General features: G+C 46.2%; 1 protein-coding gene across 3 annotated transcripts in view; it reads left to right on the plus strand.

Moving 5' to 3' along the window:
* The window catches only part of BSN (bassoon presynaptic cytomatrix protein), a 97258-nt gene that overhangs the window by 10483 nt on the left and 59877 nt on the right, over positions 1–26898 (plus strand). For all 3 annotated transcript variants that reach the window (XM_069769631.1, XM_069769632.1, XM_069769634.1), the window contains exon 2: positions 13292–13691. In XM_069769631.1, coding sequence (XP_069625732.1) covers positions 13292–13691 — 400 coding nt within the window. The remainder of the gene's footprint in view (positions 1–13291; positions 13692–26898) is intronic.

Genomic DNA, 26898 nt, shown 5'->3' on the forward strand with positions numbered 1-26898 from the left:
CAGGAATGGCTCTTAGGAGGGTGGGGAAACCGCTGTCAGGCTGCTCCCAAAACACATCCGTGGGCTGCGTCTGCTCCGATACGAACTTGAGAGATGTCTGCAGCAGATAGTGCTGGAGCGCATTGTGTCGGGGCCAGGCAGCATCGGTAGCTTTCCGTAAATACTCCCGACGCTGGTGTACGTGAGGAGGCGATGCTGGGTTCTGCTTACATCGCTGTAAATCGGTCCGTGCTGCTCAGCATCTGCCCCGACCGTCCCTTTGTGTTTAGGGCAGCTCTGTAGTCCCAAGAAGTGAAAATTTCCAAGCCTTTTCCTTTTCCCCCCTATCTGCAAGTTTTGTGGGTGTTCTGCCTGGGAATCCTGTAGCTGGGGCGCACACATAGAAAAGAGGTTGTTTCCATTTCTATGGAGTGGAGATCTTTGTGTCTGCTGGTCCTGCAAGCGCACCCACAGCCTGCCCTCCTCCCTCTGGGTGAGATCCTGCCACCCAGGGCTCAGCAGCAGAAGAGCAGCAAAGGGTTCTTTGCTGTCCTTTGAACCTTTCGTGGTGGTGGTGATTTTCAGAGCAGGTAAAGCCCATTTACCACTTTATTAGACTAGGTTTTGACTGGTTACACTACAATTATGACAGAACATCAGTTCTTGTTTGAATGGAAAAGATGGTCCGTATTACTACGTTATATACCATTGATTACCTTAGCCTGGCAGAAATAAGGCATCCAGAAACATCACCCTGGGAGAAAACTCTAAAGAAGTATCTCCTCAGGCGTCCCTTTTGTGCTTTATTTTATCTGCCTTTCTCACCTTGAAGTATCTCCCAGCTGCGCTGGTTAATGGATTAGGATATGATTCCTGTTAGCTATACAACTCGGTTTCATCCAACCCATGTTGGTAATTGCCAACTTAATTTTGATTTATTATTAACTAAAAATACAGTCCCAAACACTCTGAATTAACAAATTGTCATGCCTTTCTTTTTCTTTGAAATATGCAAACAAAATCAACTAGCTGCTTTGGCTAGTAATAAAATGCCTTCTACTTATCAACGTATCTAAAATCTGGTTCACTTACCAAGTAAACTTCTCAGCCTTAAATTTTACCTGCTTCCATTTCTGCCAAGTTAAGCCTTTCAGTGGGACCATGAAGACAGATACATCACATATGCAGATGCGTCAGTCTCTTTGGGGACAAGTGTTCTGGTCTGAGGTATGCGTGGCAGGGAAATGCATGCAGGGACAAGGCGCCTCAAAGAATTGCAGACGCTGGCGAAGTGTTTTGCTTTGATCCTATAAAGAATTTGGCAGAGGAATTTCAGACTCTCCTGTTTCAAAAGTACATTTAAACTGAACAGCTTGAAATATTGAAGTTGATGGTGTCTCTAACAGTATCGGTAATGTATTATTCTTTGGGTTTGCTTTATCTTTCCTGTTGTGAATAACAAGTTCTACACACAAAACTGTAATTAATTCTGAGTTTAGTTTGCCATTCACATTTGAGCTTCCAGTTCAAATCTCTGAAAACCAGAAAGTGCAAATCTAAGACACACAACCAACTATATTGACCCTGTCCTGCGCAAGGCAGTAGGCTGGCAGCCCCAGGGCAGTGTCCCCAGCAGGCACTTGCAACCACGGTCTTGTCTCCAATAACAAACATTATTGGACCATGTGTGCTGGTGTGGAGAATGTCAGGGATGGAGAAACTTCTACAGCTTGAGAAGTTTTTCTGACAAACCCAACCTGATGTGAAGTTTTTGTTAAATGGTATCTGCCCGTGTTGGACACAAAGCTCTCCTCCTTGCAGGAAAGTGAGGGCTCATCAGTTTTACCATGTACCCCTCTATGTGTGCAGTACTTGGAGCTCTTCGGGGAGGACATGAGTTGATTCTTGTTTCCTCGGTCCCTGCCCAAATGATCTTCTCTTGATTGCTCTTCCACATCTTAGATGTCAGCTCTCCTGGCAACCTGAGGCAACAACAACAAAAAATTAAGGACCTAAATGGCCTGGGGAGGAGTTAGAGGGACAATTATGAGATGGCTGAAATGCTGTGAGGGGCAAAGACACAATTGCAGGATGGATAAAAATGCTACAATTTTTCAGAAATGCAAAAAAAAAAAAAAATTAGGTCTCGAGTTTCATTTGCCCATGCTCAAACAAATAGGGGTGCAAAGTCAGGATTTTTCTGTTGCAGTTCGCTGCAGTCATCAGGAGCTGTTTGTCTCTCCACAGTACGGTAGTCTGATTTCCTCTCCTGGAAATTGCTGTTTTAACTGGGTTTTTCTTTCCTTTTTCTAAAAATATAAGCTGGTTTCTTTCTGGTATGTCATTACCACCTCTTTTTTAACAGCACTTCTCTTTCTGATGGATCTTCCTATTTTTCATGCCTGGAATGAGTGTTATTCTTCGTTCCGGGCTGCGTTCGGTTCACTCAAGCTGTCACGGAGATGGATAATGATACATTTTTTTTGCATCAGCTTTTAATTTTGGAGCATGGGTGGAACTCATCCAAAAAAAGGGCCTTGCAGTCTTCCCAGCTTCTTAATGGTTGAATACCAACTTCTTGCCACTGGAGGTTTCATAGAAGCATGGGGACCTGTGGGTGGTGGGGACAGGACCGTGAACGCTGTCCTGGTAGAGCCAGACCGCTGGGATTGACCCCTTTTTACCTGCCAGCAGCAGACTGCTCTCGGCATTGGAGCACTTACCCACAACGGGCCAACAGCTGCAGAAATCCCTCCAGCTCTGCGACTGAATCGAGCCTGAAACTCAAAAGGGAGCCTTGCAAAACCAGACCTTCATGCCACTCTCCGGAGGGGAAAAAAAGCCAGAAGCAAGTCAAGGGAATGGGCTGCCTCTGCTCTTCTCTTTGAATTGCTTTCCTGAATTCATTTTTCCCCAAATAACTTAATTGTCTATTTTTTTGTAGATCATTCTATATTTGTTGATGAGCATTACATTGACATTTTCTGAGAACTGTCCAAAATGGCTTGAAGAACTCTTTGCAGAGTGGCAATATCTCATTTAGAGCCCATCACTACGCGTGGCTATGGTTGTCTTATCTTCTGTGCATTACTCTGCATTTCTTGACCTTGGATTTCAACTGCCACGGTGTTTCAAGACACCAGTTTCAAGAGAGCCTTCCAAAGCTCTTTGCATTACTTTGAATACTCTGAATAAATTTGTATGGCTCAGCAAACTTGTCCCTTCATTATTCCCCTCCTTTTCAGGCCATTTTTGAATATATCCCATTTATCGCATGGCAGGGTCCTGCAACGCTATTTGTGACAACCTGACCATCTACTGCTATCCTTGGCGCCCTAAATCGTGATCAGTTATTAACCCACAAGAAGGCTTCCCCTTATTTCACCATTTTTTGTTTCTTTTTTTCTTTCTTTCTTTCTAGATTTTTGTCCTAACATTTTTCCTACTGACATGATTTTTCAGACTAATTCTGTATATGAAACAGTTCTGGTGTGGGAACCTTCATAAATCTCTCCTTAGGAAACAGCATGGCAAAAGCTGGATTTATCTTTTCTTTTACAGTCTTGCATTCCTTAAATATTTCTGTTGCGTTTCAATCTTCTTTCAGTTTTCCAGACAGGAAAATAGGAAATAGGAAAAACAGGAAATAGGCAGGTTACCTATTTCTAAAGTTTTAGAATTTTTTTTTTTTGGCCCAATTTATGAGTTGTTCCTCCAAAGTTGTTTGGGTTTTTTTTTTCTGGTATGCTTTATTAGGGCTTTAAATTTAATTTGCCAAGATTCTGTTTTGTTTTGGTTTTCTCTCATCTAGATACAATTTTTACTTTTTGAAGGATTTCCTTTTACTTCTGCAGCCTTATTTGCTGCACCCTTAATTATGGTGCCTTGTGATGGCCATGTCTTAAACCCTTTCTTGATTGTTATGTTTTGTGTGAGGCCCTAATATGCTAACAGGTGCCATGGAAACTTCCCTTTCTTACCCTTCCACCTGCTGCTTTTAATTTCTTTTTTAACAAACTTTCTCACTTTTTCTAATCCCCCGCCCCACCCCCCCCCCCATTTAAATCTAAATATAGTAGTCGTGTATTTGTGTGGTTTTTCCAGTTCTGCAATAGATTGAAGCTGAGTCTATTATGGTCACCATTACTGAAAGTTTCTGTCGTCAATTTTGGCATCTCAAAGCAGGCACTGTGCATGTCGCAGGACTAAGTCAAGAGCAGGGAGCTGTACTCTGCATTGCTTTAGGGAATAGTTAACAACCTAAACAAAAAATTGTGTTGCTGCCAATTAAAATCAGAGAGGCTCTCGGGGGAGGTGGGTTATAATCATAGATTTACAAGACAAGCTTTCATTAACCATGTGCCATAAAAATTCCTTAGCTTCATGCTGTGGTTTATCTTTTGGCTTTGCTGGCATTTCATAAATACAGCACAGTAATTCGTGCTGTTAAATTTACTAGGACAAAGGTCTTTAGTTAAATGTGACTGTGGCAATCAGCTCTCTTACCGTTTAATTGCTAGAGCTTGCTTATAAGATGTAAGTGGATGGAGGCGGAAGGGACCGGTTGCTCCTTGGCTGGGGTACTCTACCCATCATACTTGTCCTTTCTGACGCCCACAGTATTTTCAAGGTTGTCATGACCCTTTATAAATTATATAATTTTTAACATGCATACATGACTTGCTCACAGCAATCAGTTGGACTGGGGAAGGATACAGAAGCCAGACATTGAATAGCTAGGTGGAAACCAGATTGAAAAGATGGCTCCAGCCCGCACTTCACGGTGACTCCTGGGGACATTTATCCCCATTTCAGCCACCCTTTCTCTGTGTGCTCCCTGGTGTTGGTTGCAGGGCCGTATCTCTGTGGCAGGGCTCTTCTTCATCATTTCTTGCAGACCTTCCAAGTCCTGCAATAAAGAGGGAAGGAGCTCTGCAGGCAGCAGCCCACTTTACCATCCAGCCTGCAGCATCCCCCGAGCATGGCCACCCTAGCTCTCCACCTGAATTAATGTGGAGTTTGGTATGCTTGATTGGGGGGGGGGGGCATTTAATGAGTCCTGCAGTCGGGCAGACATGCTGAGCATCCTCCCCTTCAGCAGTATCCTTGGGGCCAGCAGCTGGGATGCCCGCTGCCTCCTCTCCCTCCAGCTCTCCTCAAGGGCTCCAAGGCTGGTCTTCACCTGCACCGATGGTCCAAAGCTGACCTATGGACTGCACCCATTCACTGGAAAAGCCACTGCTCCTCCTTGCTTTATATCTTCCAGGTCCTTCCTAAGTGCTCAGAGAGATGCAGGTGCTGGATCAGAAATCCTGTGGACCTTTCTAATAGCTCCATGTTCACCCCAGGGACAGCATTTCTGCAGGCACAGCGGAGCCAGGGCTCCTGCTTTGCATCTGCGCCCTCCTGGCTTTCAGCAGCTAGCTGTACCGCTCCTCTTACGCTGTGCAGCTAATTGCATCATGATCAAGAAGTGGCTTCTACTCTCTCTCTGGAAGATTTACATGTAGTTTTCTGCTATCACAGAGGAAACAGATTTTTCCTGACACCAAGGCAGAATGGATATCGGACACCCCACTTATCCCTGAGAGATTTTAATGCTTTGAAGTTCAAGATCGTAAATGTTCTCAGCAACAGTTATATCACTTGAAAAGGACACCCGTTCAAATCTTTCAACCTTCAGTGTGCCTGCTCCTGTAAAGCTATCTCAGAAGAAATCTCTTTGATATATATTGGACAGAGATCATTACCTGCAGGCTCTTCTGTCATGCCAGTTGCCGGTGGCTCTGAGGGGTTTGGCCAAGATCCTGACAGTGGTGGCTGCACTTTTCAGGCATCAGCAGCTGAAAGAGCAGCTCCCCAGAGCAGCATGATGTGGTCTGCAGGTCACTCGGTGACTTCTGGCTTGCAAGAGCTCGTGGGAGATTTGCAAAAGTCTCCCCTGACTGCAGTTCAGGTCTTGGGGTTCACAGAGGCTGCTCTTGACTCTACGGGGATCAGTTGCCGTGTGTTCAGTTGCAGATGATCATTGTGGTCTACATAGGGTGACTAGTAGACCTCAGACTTTGGGATTCTCTGGAGAGAAGTTTGGGGATGCAGGGCTGGTGGGTGTGAGCAGCCCTTGCTCTGGTTTTATGTTGCAAAGCGCCCTAGGGGAAATTGCTCTTAGCTCAACCAGGGCCAAGTTAGGTGCAAATTAAGTATTTATTTGCCACGTAGCAAAATTAGAACAGAACAGAATAGAATAGTTCAGTTGGAAGGGACCTGCAATGATCATCTAGTCCAACTGGAACTGATAATGATTCACAAACACTTACAAAAAGGCAGTGCATGGGAATGAAAATTAGCAAGGAAATGTTTATTTAGAGCTTAAATCAGTCATAAACCCCTCTTTTGGTACGTAGGATTCAGCTAATAAGATGGCTGATGCTTCTCAACAACCGTGCTTCATGCAGCAGCGTGAGTGACATTGATGTGTTAGCCTGTTGCTGATTCTCGGTTGAACTAGTCATGATGCTAATAAGATGGAGAATAGCTGGTCTGTGGTGGACTGAGGCTTTTCCTAATCTTGACTTTGCAGTATACCGAGTCATGCACCTGTAAGGTGGATATAAACCGGAAAACTTCTGGTTCTTGTTACCTTTCCATGGATTGCGTGGACCTCTGCATTTTACACTAAGGGAAAAGTTGCCGACAGTGCCAAGTGTGTTACCTTCTGCAAAACCGGGGGCCAGAGGAGGAAGGTGGCACGCTGCGCATCGCACGCTGTTGGCCGCATGGCAGCATCGTGCTGGGACGTGGTTCCTCTGGGGAAGGTCGTTAGTCTGGTGCGTTAAATGCAAGTGGCTTATGCCACCGCCTGCCTGGCAGCCCCCCCATGAACCCCAGCCCCAGTGGGGTTTAGCAGGGAGGCAGAGGCCTCAAGGATATCAAGTTCCTCTATATTGGCGAGAACAGGTAGGTGGGTGGAGGTTAGGGACCCGAATGATTGCCCAGATTGGGTGAAAGCCTTGAGCTGGAGCTCAGCCATACAGTTCAGCATCAGGAGATGTGCATTAGGGATGCCTCGGTCACAGGGAAAATGCCTGACAGAAGCTGCATCTTATTTGACGGGGATAAAGCAACCCTGGAGCACAAAGCTGCAGGAGAACAGGGTTTTTCCACTGCTCACAAAAGCAAGTCATTAAACACTGTGGCCTTTCAGAAGAGTGCTTGTGTTGCCATCTAACAAAATACTCTCTGGCAGTTTCTAGTCACCATTTTGTATTTTCTATTTTGTTTTCAGCTGTGTGGCATTTGCTGGTTTTAAACCACCCAGTACACACATTTCCAGCATGAACTTCTTCCTGCATAGACATAAATGTAATTAAGCTGGGGGCACTTGGATTTAAGCAGGTAATTCTGTAACTGCTTCTTTTTTTGTCAAAGCAGTCTCTGATACAGGATTCCCCATGTTGGATGTAGCACTTTTAGAGCTACAAAGCTGCCACCAGTAAAACTCCCAAGCTTAGTGGATGTTTTAGCATTGCTAGTGTGAGATTTTCAGTGCACGTAGCTGAAACTGGAGGCCCTCCACATCAGACGCTTCTTTTTCTGTTTATTTATTAAAAGGTTGCATGTCCTATTTTCTAGTCTGACTTGCTGATAGACAGTATATACCAGCTAGTATTTGATACTGTCCCACGCAGTTCCTATGCCGACCCATAACAACTAGGAATTATGTTTTTCTGAGTCAAACCCAGTGCCATTTTGACCTAGAGTGGAACTGCCCTTTTGCTTAGCTACCTTTTTTTTTCTAAATAGGTTATATTCAGTGATTCTTAAAATCAGTCATGTGGATGTTCACATCAGGTTTCAGTCAAACCAACTAGGTCAAATCTCTTCTCGTAGCTGAGCAGCTCTAATTCTTGTTTGTTAACCCAGCCTCCCTCTTTTGGGTGTGAGCGTCTACACAGCTTCTCTCTTTTCATGCTTTACCTTGATTTGTTTGCTTCTCATACCCTTGGTTTTACTGCAGGTAAGCAGTCATTTGTTTTCACTCTTTTCTGCTAATAGAAATGACTTGCTTGTCCCCATTTTGCTTATTTTTGATAGGTATGTGAAGCTAGGACCCCCCCTTCCATAGGCAAACCCAGCTCTGCTTTGGAAAGCCTAAGCAGGGCATGCTCTTTGTAAAATGATGGCGATGGTGCCATTTGTTTTCACGTTCTTTTTATATACTATAATGCAGTAGTTAGATCAGTTGCCCCATGAGCCAGGACCCATTTCAGCTGTCATCAAGCAGAGCAAGCGATGCAATCCATGTTTCCCAGTTGCATAAAAGGGCTTCAGCTCCTGAAAGATTTACTTGGACCAAAAATGCCAAGCCCCTGTGGATGTGAGCACTGCCAGGGTTTGAGGGCAGCTGAGCAGATGGATGTGACCAGTGCGTTCAAGGGGGAAACGTGAAATTAGGAGAAAACCACTTAGGAGAAAACCAGTGCACATGGTCTCTCTTGAACTTTTCCACACACCACACCTGAACAAGACTTGATTTACCAGCCATGCATGTAGATTTTGTGTAATATCATTATTACTTGATTTTATAGCAAAGATGTTAATGGTGTTGGCATTTACCTTGTGATAGTTATTGCTCCCAAGTTAGCATCTTGAGTGAAAAAGGACCCGTTGACATCTCTTGGGATGCTGGCTCCAAGCTTGGGTCTTGTCTGTAGAATTTAGTGGCACCAATGAACGTACTTAAGTTAAATCAGAGCCATTCCCTTCTACAGGCCCTGACTTTTCCTAGGAATTCCCAAATAAGAAGGCTGTATCAATTTACTGGAACGGGATTGTAAACCGATACTATGTCACTGTATTGCTTTCATCTTTCCTAAAGCTGCTGACATATTTTCACTGGCACTGCCATGCCATCAAAAGTTAGGTTTAGGACAAAACATTTTTTCCTGAAATTAAACATTAACCAGCAAACTGTCTAACATTTGTTTTGGCTGTAAATAGGATTTTGTTTTTAAAGCCTTCCCAATTCTTGTTATTTCAATGAAAAACCACAATTTTTATGGAAGGGAAAAAATCAGGCATAGAAAATCTGAGGTGCTTGTGACATCGTACACCGCTGAGCTTGATTTTGTGGAGAATGGCTTTGACCCTTGGTTTTCATTATGCTGTTCATGTTTCTGATCATCTCAGTCAGCTTTTCCCTCCTAGTTCTCCATCTCCTCCCAGCCTGCCAAGACGTTTGCACCAGCCCTAAATAGAAAGGCTGGTTTCATACCTGTGCCCGTTCCTGAGTGGAACAAGGCAAGTTCTGCACCTTTTTAATCAGGAGAAGTATCTGACGCAGAAGCAGACCTGGGTACAGATTAATCTCTCAGGGTGTTTTTTAGCTCTGGGCTACATGGCAAGCAACCCTGCAGTTTAGCCTCCTCTCTTGCATGGAGCTGAGGGTTAATTTTTGTGGGTGTTCTGCAATGCTTCGCATTGAGAGATGGGCAGATGCTTCTTTCACTGTGTGGGGAAGGTAAGAGAGGAGGCAGGGATACGCCACAGAGCTGGGAGTGAAACCCAGGCTTCTGATGTTGCAGACGCAGGACTACCCCACATACTTCTGGACGGTGAAATGCTAGATTCTTTGCAGAAAGCAGAGGCTGGTGCTGTGTGCTGCTATGGCTGGTTCGATGCCCCGTGTTCCAAGGATGGTCAGACTTCAGCTCCAACAAACTTGGAGAAGGTTGGGCAAGAGGCTGAGGGGCAGAGGGCTGATGGTGGGCATTGCTTAGGCTGGCTGGGCTGCACCAGGGCAGCAGGCTGGTTGTGGCTTGGTTTGACGCTATGTCGGCTTTATGCTGTAAAATGAGGGTGTTTTAGAAAGCAAGAAGAAAGCCATCGTTTTTCAATTTAAAAATAAAAAAAAAAAAGGAAGAAAATGGCACTTTCCCAGCTGCCCAACCTGCTGGTGATTGCGGGCAGATTAATAGAGCTGCCTGCCTGACCTTCTCTTGATAAAAGCATTAATAGACAGGATATAATAAATGGAAACCTTGATGGTATAATTGTTAGTAAGCTTAGTCAAACGCACTTGGTATTCCTTACTTGGATGAAATTATAACTTGGTAATTGTGAGAGCGCTGCTGAATTTGGACCCTGCAGAGATGTTTGACTGAGCATCACCCAATATTTCTAATTCAGCAGTTAGGGTGGTGCAAAATCAATACAGCCCCCATCAAACGAGTAAAATCCTGCCTTATCAAGACATCTCAATCTAATTGTTAACAAGCAATCTAGTGGCACTGGGGGAAATTCCTTTGGAACTGGTTAGCAGCCCGATGCTAGTTAATATTTTTATCAGTGGTAAAGAAGGCTGTAATGAAAAAGGGGATGAGCTGCAGTTGGGACTTGTGTAAAAACAACAAAAGGGCTCATAGATAGGTACAAGACATATAAACATTGGAGCATCCTGGCAAAAGATGCAAAAAACATGGGCCTGCATCTGATTTCATATGACTCTTCTCATGTTCTTTCCTGGGCTATCTCTCCTCTATTTAGTTACTGTATTGACAGACCAGATGATTTCTTCTGGTCTTAAAATTTCATAGACACATTCAACTGGTGCAAGTGAGAGACAGCCCAGCCCATGTCATGGAATGGCTGAGGCATCTTGGATAATTATAAAATAAATAAATGCAGTGACGATATAAGTGCACAGAGCGAAACCGCTGCTGGGAGCGGGATGGAGACAGTGCAAGGCATTTCTTTGCACCTGAAAAGGTGAAGGGAGCCAGGTGGGAGCTTCATCCCAGGCTGGGAGAGCATCTCCAGAGCAGCACTGTCCCACTGGGCAGCGAGTGCCCAACTGCCCTCCACCCTCTTCTGTGCCAGGAATGATGCTCAAGGCAAAATAACAGCACCTGGTGTATTTTTTCCCATGGGTTTTGGTCTTTCAAGAGAACCACAGACTCTATTTTGGGTAGGAAACGTAGTGAACTTGTCTGTGCCTTGTGTGACAGCTCATCTTGATGGAGCGTAGCTTCAGAGGTACTGCGCTTCTCACATTGATTTGCTGCAAAAAATTCACTCTTTATTTAAAGAAAGGTGCTTGAACTAAATAAGCCAGACTGCTAGTACTACTAATACCAGCTGCAAAAATAGGTGGTAACTACTAATATACTGCTAAACACTTCTGCTGTGGGTAGCTGCTGTAAGTTTTTTCTTTTTCTCACTGAGCTGGGAAGTGAAACTGTGGTTGAGTGGTATTTCGGTGGTCAGAGCCAGTTTGGAGTCAGAGTTCCCACTTGGTGGCAAACATTTTTTTCCATATCAAATGGCAAAAAAAAAAGAATTTTGAAATTTGTGGTGGAATAACCCTTTTCTTGTTCCAAACAACAGTTATTTGACCGTATCTAGATTAAACTTTTCAAATAATGTTATTTCAGTGTTGTTTAATACATCATTAGGATAGTATGTATTCGAATATATATTGCTGGTTTTATAAGAATTAAACTTAAGGAGCAAAAATGCATTTTGCTTTCTGACAGTACTTTCTGCTGGTGTCTGGGACTGAGCTCTCCCATCTCCATCAGCTACGGCTGCCACATGTTTTATGGGGCAGCAGCTTTGCAGCCCTCAGCATCAGGAAGCAAATCCCAATTCTGAGTTCAAGGTCGTCAGTATTCACGATGGAGGAGCAAGGCGTGCAAACCATGCTTACTGCAGGTGTCTTGCTGCAGGGCCAGGTGCGGTTTGCTCTTCAGTCTGGAGCAGATCAGTTACTCCCTTATTGCTTTGCTTTATTATTATTGTGTGATTTCTCCTTCTGAGAAGTGGGTTTCAATCTGCAGCTGAAAAATATTCCCAAAGTGCTATTTTAATATTTATTTTCATCTGACTTCCTATTACTGTGGCAACATGCACTTTGAATTTCATTAGTTGTATGCATTTAAGTTCCCTTTTTAAACCTTTATAAGGTCAGACCCTGCTTGGGTAAATCAGCAATTTATTAAATCTGAGTTTCTGAGTAATATTTTTTCTTAAACAGCTGTAGATCACAGGTAGCGAGGGCATTAGGGCTTCTGCCTTTTTGAGAAATATTTGTGGGCATTATTGATAAGCACGTGCACCAAATTATTCTGTAATTACAGAAACATCTTCCGTTGCAGATTCATTCTTGTGCACTCATCATCCATCAGCAGCACACTGCAGGGTACCTGTGCTGAAATAACATGGGAGGTAGGGTGCGTGGCGACTCACGCTGTGCTCTCCAACACAAGGACTCAAAGCTCTGGCAGCTGAAGCTGCTCCAGAGCTCCCTGGGGCCACCGGACCCTCTCCCTGAGCTCTGGGGTGGCAGGGAGCACATGCTGCAGGGTGCTGAGTATTCTGTGCAGGCTATGGGACTGCTGCCTGACCAGCAGCGAGTGCAATGCCACCTTCAGCATTGCTCCTTCTGGGTAGCTGGGGTTTCACAGGGAGGTTTCATAGCTCTGTTGTGGGCACCTGATGCATCCCGGCCGGTTTTCTGCCCAGCCAAGACTCACATCACCCAGAAGAGGGTTCAGCTGGGGGGCAGCCAGCCCATGCAAGCCCCTGTTCCCTACATATCTCACTTTAGTAATGATTACTAGAGCAGAGCTGATGCCTTCTCTCTTAATTTCCCACAGCTCTGGCCCCTGGGAAACAAGCCCTCAGTTGCTTTCACCTGTGACTTCCATAGGGAGGGGGCAGCTAGACAGTTGAGAAAGTCTAAGTAGTTCTCCTGCCTCCTTTGGGCTTCTGGAGGGGTTTTCCTTCAATAAGTAGGGCTCTTTGCAGTCTTTTTGTTTCACAACAACTCATAAAAGTAGGTTGTGAGAAGATGGTTTAGCACGCGTTGGCCGTCTCCGTGCAGAAGGGGCCCCGCAATCTGCAAACCAGAGTTGCTGCCGCCTCTTCGAGCACGCGCTTGTGCTGGAGAAGTGCTAACGGGGAGCCCTTGGCTGGCAGGAGGCTGAGCTGCCCCAAACTTCTCATTCGCTTCTCATTTATGTGTAACTTTCTGACTAAAGTTCAACTCGGAATACGCCGGATAATTCAATTACATCTCTGCTGCTGGGTTATATAAGAGAAAGCTGAAATCATGCCTCATTTTGTAAGGTAAAGCGTATCCTTCTGCTGATCTGAACAATTTCCCAGGTTTGCAGTGCGGTATCGCTGTGCCTTCTTGGCTGAGCTGGGCCTTCAGGGGTAGAGAGGGTGCTTTAGATGTTTTCTACATTGACTGGCGTCATTAAATGTACTAAACCTGGGCTTATTATGTGTATTTTTAATGGTGTTTCAGCATGCCGAGGAGACCGGAGCAGCTGGATCAGGCCACGGGCCAGCGGTCGGCATCCCCCTCCCTGGCACAGACTGCACCCAGCTCCCAGAGCCCCCGGGAGATGAGGGGCCGGGGCCAGCCCGGACCACCGGCAGAGGGACCGCGGAGGATGCTGCAGGTGGATGCCAGGAGCCAGGGCTCAGGGAAGTCTCCCTCAGCATCACCGGACCGGGGCAGCACCCCTACCTCTCCCTACTCGCTCCCGCAGATCGCTCCCCTCCCCAGCAGCACGCTCTGCCCCATATGCAAGACGACGGAGCTCACCTCCTCCCCCGGCCAGCCGAACTTCAATGCCTGCACCCAGTGTCACAGCAAAGTCTGCAACCAGTGCGGCTTCAACCCCAACCCACACCTCACCCAGGTAACACCTCCTCTTCCTCGGGCAGCCTTCCCAGCCAGTTCGGATGGGTGGTGGGGCGGCTGCCGCCACCGAGGTTTGCAAGGAGAAGTTCTTGTTTTCTGCAAGCACAGAAGTTGCACCTTTACTTTTGGCAGCTGCAAAGCATTGACCAAGAGCAAGGGCTTTGCTGGCTAATCGGGGGATAATTGTGATCATGTGAGCTTTAATGAGACAAGGGAGGTAAATTAGGTAAAGAGAAATGGTAGACCACTGGAGAGGTTTGGTCTCTGTAGCTGAGACCTCAGAATGCTTGGCCAAGGTGAGGTCTGGGGACACAAAATTGTCCTGAAGTTGAAGGACTCAACAGTGGGAGGGGAGTTGCTGGCAACCCCAAGGTGTTGAGCGTCTTAGACCCTGACTCATCCCAGGTGGTGATGTTTCGGTGGTGGATGAGTTTCAGGCAGCATCGTGCTCGGCAGCAGGAGAGGTGTGAAGAGTCGTGCACAAGCTGATGCCTCGCTGGGGGGGCGTTTCGTGGGATGTGTGAAATGGATGTGCAGGGCTCCTGGGGATGGATCCAGCAGTGGTGGTGAGCAGGGGGTGCTGGGGCTGGCTGGGGTGTGGGGCTCCCCGTGCCAATCTGTCAGGTCAGAGACCCCCACGCAGGGTGGGAAGTGACACGGATTTTTTTGCAGCTGTTAAGATCCAAACCATGGGGATTCCTGCTCTCAGGCTTAGTAACAGAAAGTTTAAGCTATGCTTTGGAAAGCCACTGTGCCGCTCCAGTGTGTGAGAAAACAGGATTCGGGCACTGAAGTCCCCTGGGTTTCTGGTAGGCGTGCAATGCTCGCTCCTGACACCAGACACAGTGGTTTCTAAACACCGTTGTTTGAGAGAGACTCCTGCCTTCCAGTCCCTTTTCCTGGCGGAAGGAGAGTTGGAGTAGATGATACCCCTGGTATAGCAAGATGTAATTAGCTGGGTACTGCTTTTGTACCCCTGTAAAGAGGTATTTACCCCTGTGAAGCTCAGTATAAGGTCTCACGTCTTAATTAAGGGCCCTGAGGTGGAAATTCAGGCACCTGTAAGGAAATGCCATGGGTCACTTCTCTGTTTCACTTTTAAATAGATTTGCCAAACATTTATTTTGTTGTCCAAGCGTTGCATTGAAAGTTGACTGACTACTCTGAATAGTATCAGTTAACCAGCAAATAAGCAAAAATGCACCAATTGCTCCATTTCTGGTCAGCCTGGACTTGTCTCCTCTGCCTTGCCCTAAGAGCTTTCCCACAGTGGGCTCTACCCCGAGTCTGTCTTGCAGATACCCGCATTAAAATGTATGTGCGCATGGAGTTTCTGCTTAGCATCTCTAGGCCATCTCTTACCATCTCTAAGTCCCTATGCCCTCTGAAGTGTGATTGACTGCGGAGCATTTTTAAACACCAAATCTCAAAAATTGGACCCAGGATGAAAAAAGATGTGGTTTTTTGTTTGTTTGTTTGTTCTGAGCTTAATATGCATTTCAACAGCAAGCAACCTTATGACTTGTAAGTAGGTCGTTGAGGGAGCTGGGGGATGAAAACAGCTGTCCAAGAGAAGTGTTTGCAGCTTGTGTCGGCAGCCTGTATGATGGGCTGGCTGGGGGAGCAGCAGTGGTTACTGCCTTGTTGAAGTGTGACTCGCTTTCCTCAGCATAATTACTTGTGCTGCTATTCCAGGGTCACATAGAAAGGTGGCTGAACCGGTCTGGTGGTGTTAGAACAGGTTAATGGGAGGCAGCTTGGAGGTTGCTCTCTTTCTTGATGGGAGGAGCTGGGTTGGAAAGGACCTCCGGAGATCACCCAGTCCAACCTCCGCTCAAAGCAAACTCCCATGGGTGGATGTGCTGGTCCCACCTGCTCCACTGCTTGACCATCCTGGCAGGGAAAAACACACATCCAGTCTGGTCCCTCGAACCCAGCAGGTGCTGCAGGGTGGCTGCACAGTGTTGCTAATGAGGTGATTTGTGGGGTTGTATTTTCCATTTGCATTTCCTTATGAATATATTTTCATGTGAATAGTTGATGTTTCTACTTTGAGCTGCAATAGATATGGATTTGCAACTTCTCTTTCTGTTTTCAAGGCTCTCTAGCAGGATTAAATAGTCAAAAATATCACATTTTCTAAGAAAACCAAAATTGTGTTTTACTTGGTACATCCTCTCCTGCACAATCTGTGGTACTGCCAGAAACTGCAGGTGTGGCGAGGTGAGAACTCTAGTACTTGTTTGGCATGATGGTTTCTGAAACTGTTTTGAGAGCCCAGTTTTGAAAATGCAGTGTTTATGTAAGCTTGATGTGTCTTTTACTTTTTTTATATACGTATAAAAGCTATAAAATAGCATTTGTATATATAAATAAAATAACAACAGACTTAGTGTATGAGCTGTAGTCCATCACGCTCCATCCTGCCACTTAAAAATACCATGAGCAGATTTTTCAGAGGAGGGTTAACTGTACTGCATAGCAAAACACCTTAACTCGATAATTAGGTGATGCCTTCTGCTCGGAAGCATGTACGTTCCTTTGAAATATTCTTTTTCTTTGTCTATTTTATTCCTTTTCATGTGGCTTGATGGTCATTTTCTCTTAAAGGCAGGTAATAAATTTCCATCATGATGAAGCAGTTGGCCTCTGTGCCGTCTTGAGTTGATTGCTTGCTGAGGAAAAAAAAAAAAGAAAAAAATCTTTTTTGGTTTTCTTATTTGCTGTCTTTTTATTCCTTTGAGCACCAGCTCATTCTTGTTTCACAAGACTGGGCAAACAGAAGTTCCTGTCTGCTGTCGGTGTCACTCAGTATTTTACGTGTAGATAATCATATTCTTCTCTCTGTTCATCTCCGTGCTCCAAAATAACTGCTGCCATCGTTTTCAATTTGGTCGCGTGCTGGCGTGCCAGTTTTCTCATTCATTCACTTATTCCTGAAGGTCAGTGCCTTTGCGATAGGTGGTTATTTTAAGCAAGGGGAAATGTGAAGCAGGGAGCTATCTATGATGGCACCATTAAAGACAAGAAGTTATGAAATAGCATGGTAAAATATAACAATTTGCTTACACTCCCCTGTAGGAAATGGGGTTTTGAATGGAGATGTGTTATTTTAAATGCAACATTGCAGCCCTAATGTTCTAGTAGGATTTTTAATTTCTCATTAAAACTTTTTTCGAGTTTTCCTCTGTGTTGTCTTTGAGGGTTTTTTTGGACAGCTTGTTCTGCAGGACTGTACCAGCAATGCTGTCATCTCCTCCAGGGGGGAATAGCTTGGTTTCAAGCTAGTACAATAGGTTTAGAAAATCCTCTTTTTGTACATCTTTCACTTTGTAATGCTGCTCCTGTGGCTTTCGCCTGACTGATCCTGCAGCATGTTCATCTGATTGGATTTGCTCTGTTTGGTATCATAAGGAGTAACCTGCAGGCATCCTTTCTGTTTCTCTGGGGTTTTGAAGTGCCACTGTGCATTGCTAATTTGATAAATTAATTTCTTCTTCAGTGTTCTTTTAAAATTTGTTGAGTTTCTTTTAATTCATTTCCTCCCTATCCTAAGTGCTAAACCGAAAAAATGTAGAACTTGATTTTGATTTTAATCAAGAGCAATGGCACAGCACTAAAATATGTGCTTTAGTTAGTGCTGAAATGAAACCCAAAATGCCTGGCTGCCTAATAGGTTTGCTTGGAACTGTTTGGTTTTATAGAAAATCTTTGCGTTCTTCCTTACATTTCTTTCGTGCTTTTTTCAATTCGAAGTCGTGTTCATCAGATGCAGTTTCGTAAGTATTCAGATGCACGCAATAGATTTTTTTTTTCCCCCACCCTGAATAAAAGGAGCATATTTATACATGTGTGTTCTTTACCAAACTACTTTCTTTTTGAAGTCCCTGCTTTTGTCCCTGAGCCATTTTGAATGTATTTGCTGTATTTGTGACTGTATGAAGTGGTGATACTTGTTAAACTTCAGTTCTGGCCCATGTTTTTAGCTCTGCTTAGGGAGATTGAAGAGATCCTTTGCATTTTTTACATTATGAATATAATGTAATATGAAATATTTAAAATATGAAATATTTAAAATATCTGAGAATAAATTTGTTCCCTACGTGCTCCTTGCCATGTAAGATCATCACCAACCTTTGATCACGGACGTTCAGCAAGTGAAATGTAAAAAATCTCAGGGAGGTTTAAAAACTTGCTGGTTGGTTTCCCAACAGTGGTTGGGGTCATTTGTCAGGAGGCAGAAACCTCTCAGCAGCTCTTAAGTTATCTGCAGCAGGAGGAGATACCTAAAAACTTTAAATTATTTTTGTGGATAAATGTTTAAATTGTATTGATGGAAAATAGACCATCAGCTGAGGAAATGAGAATGAAATAGTGTGAGTATGAAAGTACAGTGTAGGGCTGTAGTTATCCTATCATAATGTAACAGTCGATGGTTTTCTGCTCAGTAGTGTAAGAAAATTTGGGTAAAGCGGAGCAAAGAAGGAGGAGTTAGGGAAAGCAGAGGGGTGACAAAGAGCTCAGTAAAGCACCTCTGGTAGTAGGAGTGGGGCTTGTCAATTCTGGAGGGATGGCCTTGGTCCAAAGCCTTCTCCAGCCCAGCTCCACCAGCAGGAGCAGTGCCTGCCCACAGTATCACCTCATTAATCTAGCAAATGACTTCCAAAAAGAGGAAAAAAAAAAAAAGAAATTTTAAAAAAACACCCCCCACCCCACCCCCCCAACCCAAATGTCACAGAAACTGTGAAGGTGTTCATATGCTGCTTTTCCTAAAAGCCCATTTCTCATTTGGTTCATTGTCTCAATTTTATACTTTGCAGTGTGTTAGTGTCTGATTTTTTTAGTAAAACCTGCTGGTTTTGTGAATTAAGGGCCCAGTCTGAAGTATTTATGCTTTAGGAGGCTTTAGCTTGACTAGTGCCCACTGGTTCAGCAGCCCCGCGAGCAAAGGGTTGTGCTTAGGGATCCCAGGGGGGTTATTAGTTCTACATTAAAACGATGGCCATTATTAATAGCAGTAAATCCCCGATCTCTTCCTGTCATCCATCTCATCTTGTGCCTGTCATTCAATGAACACCCAAACATTTACAAGTCTCTGATGCCTGCTGTGTAAGTGTGGGCAAAGTCCCTGTTGGCGTCGGTGGTTTCGCCCTGGGGTCTAATAGATACTAAAACGATTTGGTGGGGAGTAGCTGGGTGCAGGTCCCTTGTGGTCTGGGTAGCCCTGAAGTCATTGGAGCACAATTGTAATTTATGTTTCTGTAATTTCTGTGGCTTGAAGCCATGTTTTACAATATGTTGTGCTCTGACACGCTGCCCCATTGTTCCTGGGTGTTAATGTGGTTGTTTCTGGGACCCTGGCTGTGTCCAGCGAGCTCGGGGGAGCACCAAGGGCTGAGTACTGGAGGACTGGATGAAAAAGAGTATCTACTTGCTGATAGATAGTTAAACATGATTTTTATGAGAGATTTAATCTCCCTTGTCTCTCTCTGCCTTTTCAAACAACAAAAGTGGTCCTTCTCCTTCTTGGCTCTTCATTCAGAAGCTGTGGGGTGATGCTGGCGTGGCATCTCCTACATTTCAAAGTTTTCTCTGGGTGCGTCAGCTCCGTGTTTGATTTAGCTCTTTGCAATGGGAGTGACAGCAGGGGAGGAGCCGTGAGATTACATTTACACGGTCTCTTCTCTTACTGAACGGCAAAGCCAACAAGGTTTTCTCCTGCCCTTGGGACCTCGCTGGCTATTCATTTTCCTGGCTGTGAAGCAGCCTCCAGCCTCAGCTGTTAGCATAAGTGTAGCACTGCATCTCGAAGACCTATTATTATCCTCGTGCAGAAACGTGCAGCTGTATTTAGAGATTATAATCCCCCCTGCCCTTAAAGAATGGGTGTTGGGTCTGAAAAATGCTGGATCTCAAAAAGCGGGATAATATTTAACAATACGTGTTTCTCTGGTCTGGCATCCCCCGGGGGATTTCACCCCCAGGTGTCACGCTCGTGGTGGCTGTGGTGGAGGAGTGGGTAGCTGGGGAAGTAAGGCTGTAGGGCTGGCTGTGTAGGTACCGGTCCTCCCTTCTGTGCACCTTTCTGCAAGCTCAGGAATATGTTTTTTCCTCCTGTGAGCAGGTCAAAACCCAGGAAACCTTTGGGCAGGCAGGATTTGTGTGCTGCTGTGGTGTTAGACAGCTCTTTGCGTCTGTATGTGGCAACGTTGCACCCCATATCCATCAAGACCGCCGAGTTGCTGAGTCAAGTTGCCCGTTTCAGAGTGATTTCTCTTTTGAGATCATCCTTCTTCATGATACAGCTGTAAAAATAAATCTGTCGTTCGTGTTACGTTGCAGATCCGGGAGAAATTTTCCATTCGATCAGGCTGCACAATAGGAGAGAAATGCGAGTTTTATTCCAATTTGTTGTTTGTTTTTAGCAGAGCTTCAGCCAGCAGTGACCTGTATGCACAGCATGTGATGCTGTTTGCAGGAGCCGGGGCTTGTCATGGCTGCTGCCTTCTCATAAGGATGCAGTGATTCGGGCTGCATCTGCCCTGAGAAGCACCCGCCTGGGCAGGGATGCTTGGCCCCGTCTCTGCCACGGGGCAGCTCCCGTCCCCGCTGCTCGGGGTGAGCATCTGCAGCATGGGCTGGCCGGGACCAGCGCTTGCTGGGGACGTGCCTACCTGAAGACGCCCTACAGCTCTCTTCAAGAGCACCTCGTGAGCTAGGCACTAAAAATAGGCCCTTTGTGATTGCAGTGAATATTCTGTATTTTTTATGGTGAGAAAATATTGATGGGAACCTTGAATTTATCGCCCTGCACCAACAGGTTGCATGTGTGTGTGTGGATTTCCCGCATTTTAGCGCTTCCTCGCCACTGCCCTTCACCTCTTAATCCCCTTATCCCTACACCAAGTATCTCAGCCCTCATTTCATCCTGTATCTGCAGCGTTGCAGTGAAGAACACTTCTGTTATCTCTTGGTTGGGCCTTTTTTATTTTATTTATTTCTGCTCTACCTTTTTTTAATGGGACGATTAGCACTGAATAAAGCAACTAATACGAAGCTGGAGCGTAGCATACTTGTACTTGCTGAGGCTTTCTACGTATAAATGACTTGTTTGCCTTTTTGGCCTCTGTTGCAGCCTGAGCAAGGGCTTCTCCCAGCCATCTGCAGCGACGTGCGACTTGTCTGTTCAACAGATCGCAATTTAAGTTAGAGCCAACAAAAAAAAAAAAAAGCTCATGAGTAATTCTGGCTGTTCCTCCCAGTATGCCGCCTTTCGCTGCGCTCTGCGTAGATGATTCAAATAATGCAAAATTCACTTGTGGAAAATGTCAAAAACTATCTTGGCTAAATGGTTCCCGGTGACTAATGGGGCTGGTGTTGCTCGCAGAGGCTCCCCTCCGCTGACGGCTGGCTCCAGTGAGCTGCGACTGCAGGGACACGGAAAGGTCCGCGGTGACACGTTAAATTGTTCAGAGGGGACAGGAGAGCGTGGCTTCCCACATGCCAGAGCAACGCTGCGGTGGAGAGGGGTAATAAAAACAACTGCAAGTAAATATAAATACTCCTGAGAGATGGGAAGTGGCCTGCTTTCTTCTTGGCATCTTCTGTCTCTTGATAAATACCAAGCCCAGCAAGCTGCACACGCTGAGCCACCACCGCCCTGCATCGTCCTTCCATCGGTACATTAAGTTACGGCAAGCTGTTTGCTTGGACGAGACATGGTTTTCCTCTGGCTTTCAACTCGCATATCACTTTTATCATTAAAAAGAAAAGCAAGCGGAGGAATGGAAGCGGCTGTCAAGCTCTTCAAAGCAGAGTGGGGTACCGAGTCAGAGGCTCCCCATGTTTTTGAAAGCTTTGCTGTGTCTGCTACTTGCTTTCGGTTCCCTCCCCTGGATGTCCCCGGGTAGAGGAATAAGATCATTTACAGCCTGTGGTGGTGGATGGAGCTATTTTGCTCGTGTGGATGCCGCTCGAGGTTTTCCTACCAGTCGAGCATGTGAAATCTCACACGTGGTTGAGTGTCCCTCTGCATCCCGCTCGCCGCACACAAAATATCCCAGAGAGCAGCAATTGCACAAGGCTTTACAGCCCTCGCTTGTACGGTCGTCTTTGCAATGTGTGCTTAGTGGTGAAATGCTGCGCTGCCTTCAGGGAGCGCTTAGGAGGAAACTTCAAGCGCTTTCAGTGCCTCGACGGGGATTGAGTTAATCCCAGGCAAATTCATTCCTATTTACCATCTTCCTACAAGCAGCAGAGAGCAGGGTGGTTATAATGGGGGGTGTCAGACCCTCCCCACTAGCACCCACTTTGTACCCCCTGTGGTTCTGTCTCAGGGCTATGTCTCTGTCGTGGCAGAGGGGTGCCCAGTGGGAGACCCCCGGTGCGGGAGGAGATGCTGTGATGTGGCTCTTCTCGCCCTGGCTGGTAACGACATACGAGGTCTGCCTGGTCCTTAAAGATAGCGGTGCTTGGCAGAGGTGGTGACATCTCGGCAGCGTCTCTTTTGACCTGAGTTTTAGCTGATCACTGTTGCTATTTATAGACCTGCAGGGCTCCCATCGTCAGAAACCAGCTTGCTTCTTCCTAACCCTGTTTCTTAGCCATGGTCGCGTTTAGGTGCTACAAAGGGATTTACATAGTGTGGCAGACTGAGTAGTATTAGAGACTTCTGAAAACAGTCCTGTGACTGCAGAAAGGTGTTTGTGGCACAGCAGTTCGTGCCTGCAGAGGTGTTCCTCACCACCTTAATTCAAGCTCGTACAGCCTTGCTCCCAGACCTCACCCTTCTGTTGTACCCAGCTCCTCATCTCAGAGACTGAATATGCAGCCGTGCTCCTGGGCAGCCCTTATCTGAGGGGGTATGGTGCTAATTGGACTATGAAAACTGGTTATTTTAACTCTGATTGAAATGCCATTTTATCTAGGCTGTAAACCTTTTGATCAAGGACAGCTGAAGGGTGGGATGTTTCAGTTCTGGATTCGGTTCATGTTGTAAATAGGCTGTGCCGTTGGCTTGGCTTTCTACTCCGGATGAAATCAAAGCCAAGTTGCTGGAATGGCTCAAAAGGGAAATCCAGAGAGCGAGATGTGGTCTTAATGGGATGGGAGTAGACTATGCAGCAGGTCTGTGGGATTAAAGGTTTGTCAGAACAAGTTAAGGCATGGACATAACGTGGCGCTAACCCAGCTGGAAGTCAGTTTTGAAGGCTGAAGGGCCAGTGTGTCCCTCCCCTTCCTCCTGCCCCCTGCCATGCCCACTTTGATGCCCATCTCCTGCATCTTAACTGAGCTCCGACTGCTTGTGCAGCAGCCCTGCTGCCAGGTCGTGGCTCAGGAAAATCCCCCAAGATGGGAAGAAGACTTAACACTGACTTTTTGCTCCCTCCCTGCCTGCTCTGTCACCCTTGCTGTGTCCAAGCCATGGGGTTAGACTGGCCAGACCCTTGAGTTGAAGACCTCCACGGAAGAGACCTGAGTGGTGGGCAGGACAGATGTGCCCATCAGTCTTATGGAGAGGAAGTTTTGGTGCCCACCTACCTCCAGCCACCCTCTCCCCCTTCTAATGAGCATAACACAGTATTCCTGTTAGATGGAAACAGAAGCACAAACACTCGGGCTCATATGTTCAGCAAAGCCCAGATTATTCTGAATCATCCAATATCCTTATCGGAGCGCTACAGACGGCACTTGCATCAGTCACAGCGCAGGCTAGCAGAGTCGGTGGCAGTGCTCTGCCTGTTTTAATTGCCACAAGCGAGCAGCTATTTGAAGCCCCGTCCCCAAAGAGCAAATGAGCTTGTCACTGCATGTAACTCAGCTTTGCTAGAAACATGGGCTCAGCAAGCGTTCCCTATTAAAAGCCTGCTAAGGATGCAAATGTATAGGGGTGCACGTATCGTGCAGCAAACAGCTGGGCATGCTGCAGTGGGGGCACTGCTAGGCTTGGCTCTAGGAATGGGAACTCCCCTTGGGATTATAGTTTTGGGGTTTTTTTCCCCCCTCTCTCTTAATTGCAGCGTACCCTGATACATAAAGACATAGGTGAGGGGAGGAAGCTGGAAAGGCTGTGTCCCTGCAGCTCCTTGGGTGTGGGGTTCCCCCGAGATCAGCTTCATTGTGGCTCTGGGCTGCACATTGGTTCTGCTCAGCCCCTCCTGTCCTCTCAGATGTACCGTGTCTTCTTTCTTCCCTGGGAGATATCCCATATTTCTCCTGATGTCCTGGAAGGCACTGTTTGCTGCTCCTTCCCCCTGTGAACGGAGTATGATGCCCAGTAGATAAAATACCAGGTCTACTGGAAAGGTCTGGCTAAAAACTAGTGGTCTGTGCTAAAATTACCCTGGGGACCTGAGGAAGAGTTGAATTACCTGAATTTCTGGATTCCTCAGTAATAATGAGCATACTTATTGTGGGGAGAGGCTTGTCCTTGAGCGTGTCTGCCTCCGTTTTGCCTGCAATGGGCAGTACGTACTCTACATACTGCAAAACCTTTTAAGCTTTGAGAAAAGCAAATACCCTTTGTGTTTGGTGGGGCACAGCATGCCAATGTGAGACCAACGGTGCTGGGGCAGAGGAGGGCACCCCCCCAAAAGGTGAAGCCGAGTTAAACTGAGCCCTCGTACCCAGATGTGTTGCTTTCATCTAGTCCTGAGCAACCTGCCCAAGGGACCTTTGGCAGACTGGGGCATGAATCCTGATTTTTTTGGAGTCCCAAGTCAGTACTGAGATGCTGGGCCAGGCCAGCTAATACCCTGAAATCCGTTTTTACAAACTCTACCTTATGTTCTGACCTGCCATATTAATTTTCCAGATGATATGATTGTGGCTTTCAAATTGGAGAGCGCTTTGAGAAATATTACCAAACAGGCATGCTGCTGCTGCCATCTGTCTTTGAGCTGCTTCTGGGATCCCATTACTTGCTCTCAGCAGACGATCGTTATTGCTTTATTGAATTAGGAAGAAAAAAAATCCAGCGGCTTCTGAAATATTGTTTTCCATAACTAATTCCAGGTGCTAAATTCTCATTGAGACCCGGAGGACATGTTGAAATAATGCTTTATGCAGATCCTGGGTGTAAAGTTTTTGCAGGTCTGCCCAGGAAAGTCCCATGATCTGATAGGTTTGAAGGACATGTCTTTTGGAGGGCTCTGAACAGCTCCAGCACCGCTGCATTAAGTGATCTCAAACCCATGCCACCCCAACCAAGAGCCAACATTAGGTGCTACATTACTTTTTGTAAAAAGTGAAGGCTTCATTGCCCTTCCTGATGGTTTTGGCCAGCTCAGGCTGTTGCCCCAAGTCCCCTTTCTCCTCCAGCCAACCCCTTTTCCCATGACTTCCAGCTGCAGGCAGTTGCCCCGTGCCACCCAGCCTGCATCCCACCAGGAAGCAAAGGTCTCAGCGTGGTGAGACCGTCTCCCTGGGCGAGTGGGTCGCTGTGTGCCGATAAGCAGCATCCCCCAAGGTGATGTTGGTCATGCCCAGTGTGCCATTTTGCATCCCAATGCCTGCTGCATGCTGAGGTTCAGACCTGCTTCTCCTTTCCTTCTCTGCAGAATGCCAGGAGCCAGCCCAGCCAGGCAGGGGGTTAACACCAACAGACAAGGCTGTGGGCAGATAAAAAGCTTATGGGAAGGTGGTGTTTATTTGGATGTAAAATGTTTTCCCTGCCCTGGTGCACAGGTCTTGCTGCTTCCCTCTTGCTGGCCAATCCATCCCTTATCTGCCCAATTTAAGGCAGTTTGGGTCTGATTGCTCGCAGCTGGCATGGCTCCCACTGTTCAGCTAGAGGTCTTGATGCACAACGCTTGAAAATCAGGAGTGAGACGCATCCAGCTGTACACCTGAAAATGGAGGGAGCAGTGACTGCTCCTGCTATCCCGCCTGCGAAAAATGCCCTGTAGATCAGAGTCAGTCCCGTGGCTGGTAATTGCACTTAAGTCATCTGGTTTTGAGGCCATGGCACTGTGACAAGATTTATTGTTTCTCCCTGAAAGGGCTTTCTAATTGGCATTGGAGCAAATCAAGGGGGTGAAATCAGCTTGAACTGTGTGGTTGCTCCTCTGTAGTTTCCTTTCTGTCTGCATGGACATGGAGCAGTGCCGTTCCCCGAGCACCGCAGCTTGCATCGCTTATCATCTGGTCCAACGTGCTCCATGGCTGCGGCGGCAGCACTGGTGGAAGGGGCGCGGCATGGAGGTGCTGGGCGCGTTTGGCACCTATAGACTATGTATTGAGCTATAGAGCTGGACTAAGGAATGCTTTTATAGAAACTGTGCACCTTCTCAGAAATGTCCTGCCAAAGGCATAGGATGGCTGCCTGGAGATAGCTGTCTGTCACAGCTGTGATGCTTTAATGAAAAATACACTATTTGCAAGTAAGAGAAGCTTTTTTTTTTGCTTTTTTTTTTTTCCCCTTGGCCTGACAAGTTAATTTGAGATTTTATTAAACACTGGTCCGCTCCTGCAGACAGAGTTGTCGGCTGTGATGGTGTGGACGGATGCCCTCATCGAGGAGCTCTTAAATACTTTGTTCAAATGAGCAACCTGATTTATTTCTCTGGTATTTATTGCTTGGGGCTGCATGCACCACTGTGTCCAATACACCTCCATCTCTCTTTCCATCTTCTCTTTGCAGCCACCGGTGCTAGAAATGCTGCTGTAGCTCAGCAGTGGGAACGCTATCTCGGCAAGGGGGATGCTCCCTGTGCACCACGGGGTGCAATAGCCAGCCGTGTGGGCAATGAGGGGCTAATGGCAACCTTAAAATAGCAGTTAACAGTGGTGTGTGTGAACAAAAAGGGTGTTCGTGAAAAAATTCTTGCATAGTGGGTTTGAGTTTTTTTGTCGGGGTTTTTTTGTGCCGACCCAAAGCTGCTGCCGTTTGGAGATCTTTAAAAAAAAAAAAAAAAAGCTAAGAAGCCCAAAAAGGTGGAGGAAAGATTTGCTGCTGATTTTTTTAAAACTGAGTGATTTCTATTTGGAATTTTTTCTCTTCTCTAACAGTTTCTAGTTTTGTAATCAAGGACTCAGCCCCTCGTTTGAGCAGAACGAAACTAGCTTTCCTTGTAAGCTTGCCCAGGGGTTTAAGCTGGGCTTGAGGGGTCCCAGGCAGGTTGCTCTATGGTGATCCTTTGAGCCCCCCATCAGGAGGGCAGCAGAGGGCTCCCCTGATTGGGTAACTTCATATTTTGGCTTGGGTG

This window comes from Haliaeetus albicilla, chromosome 24 (assembly GCF_947461875.1).
Source record: "Haliaeetus albicilla chromosome 24, bHalAlb1.1, whole genome shotgun sequence".
Classification (NCBI taxonomy): domain Eukaryota; kingdom Metazoa; phylum Chordata; class Aves; order Accipitriformes; family Accipitridae; genus Haliaeetus; species Haliaeetus albicilla.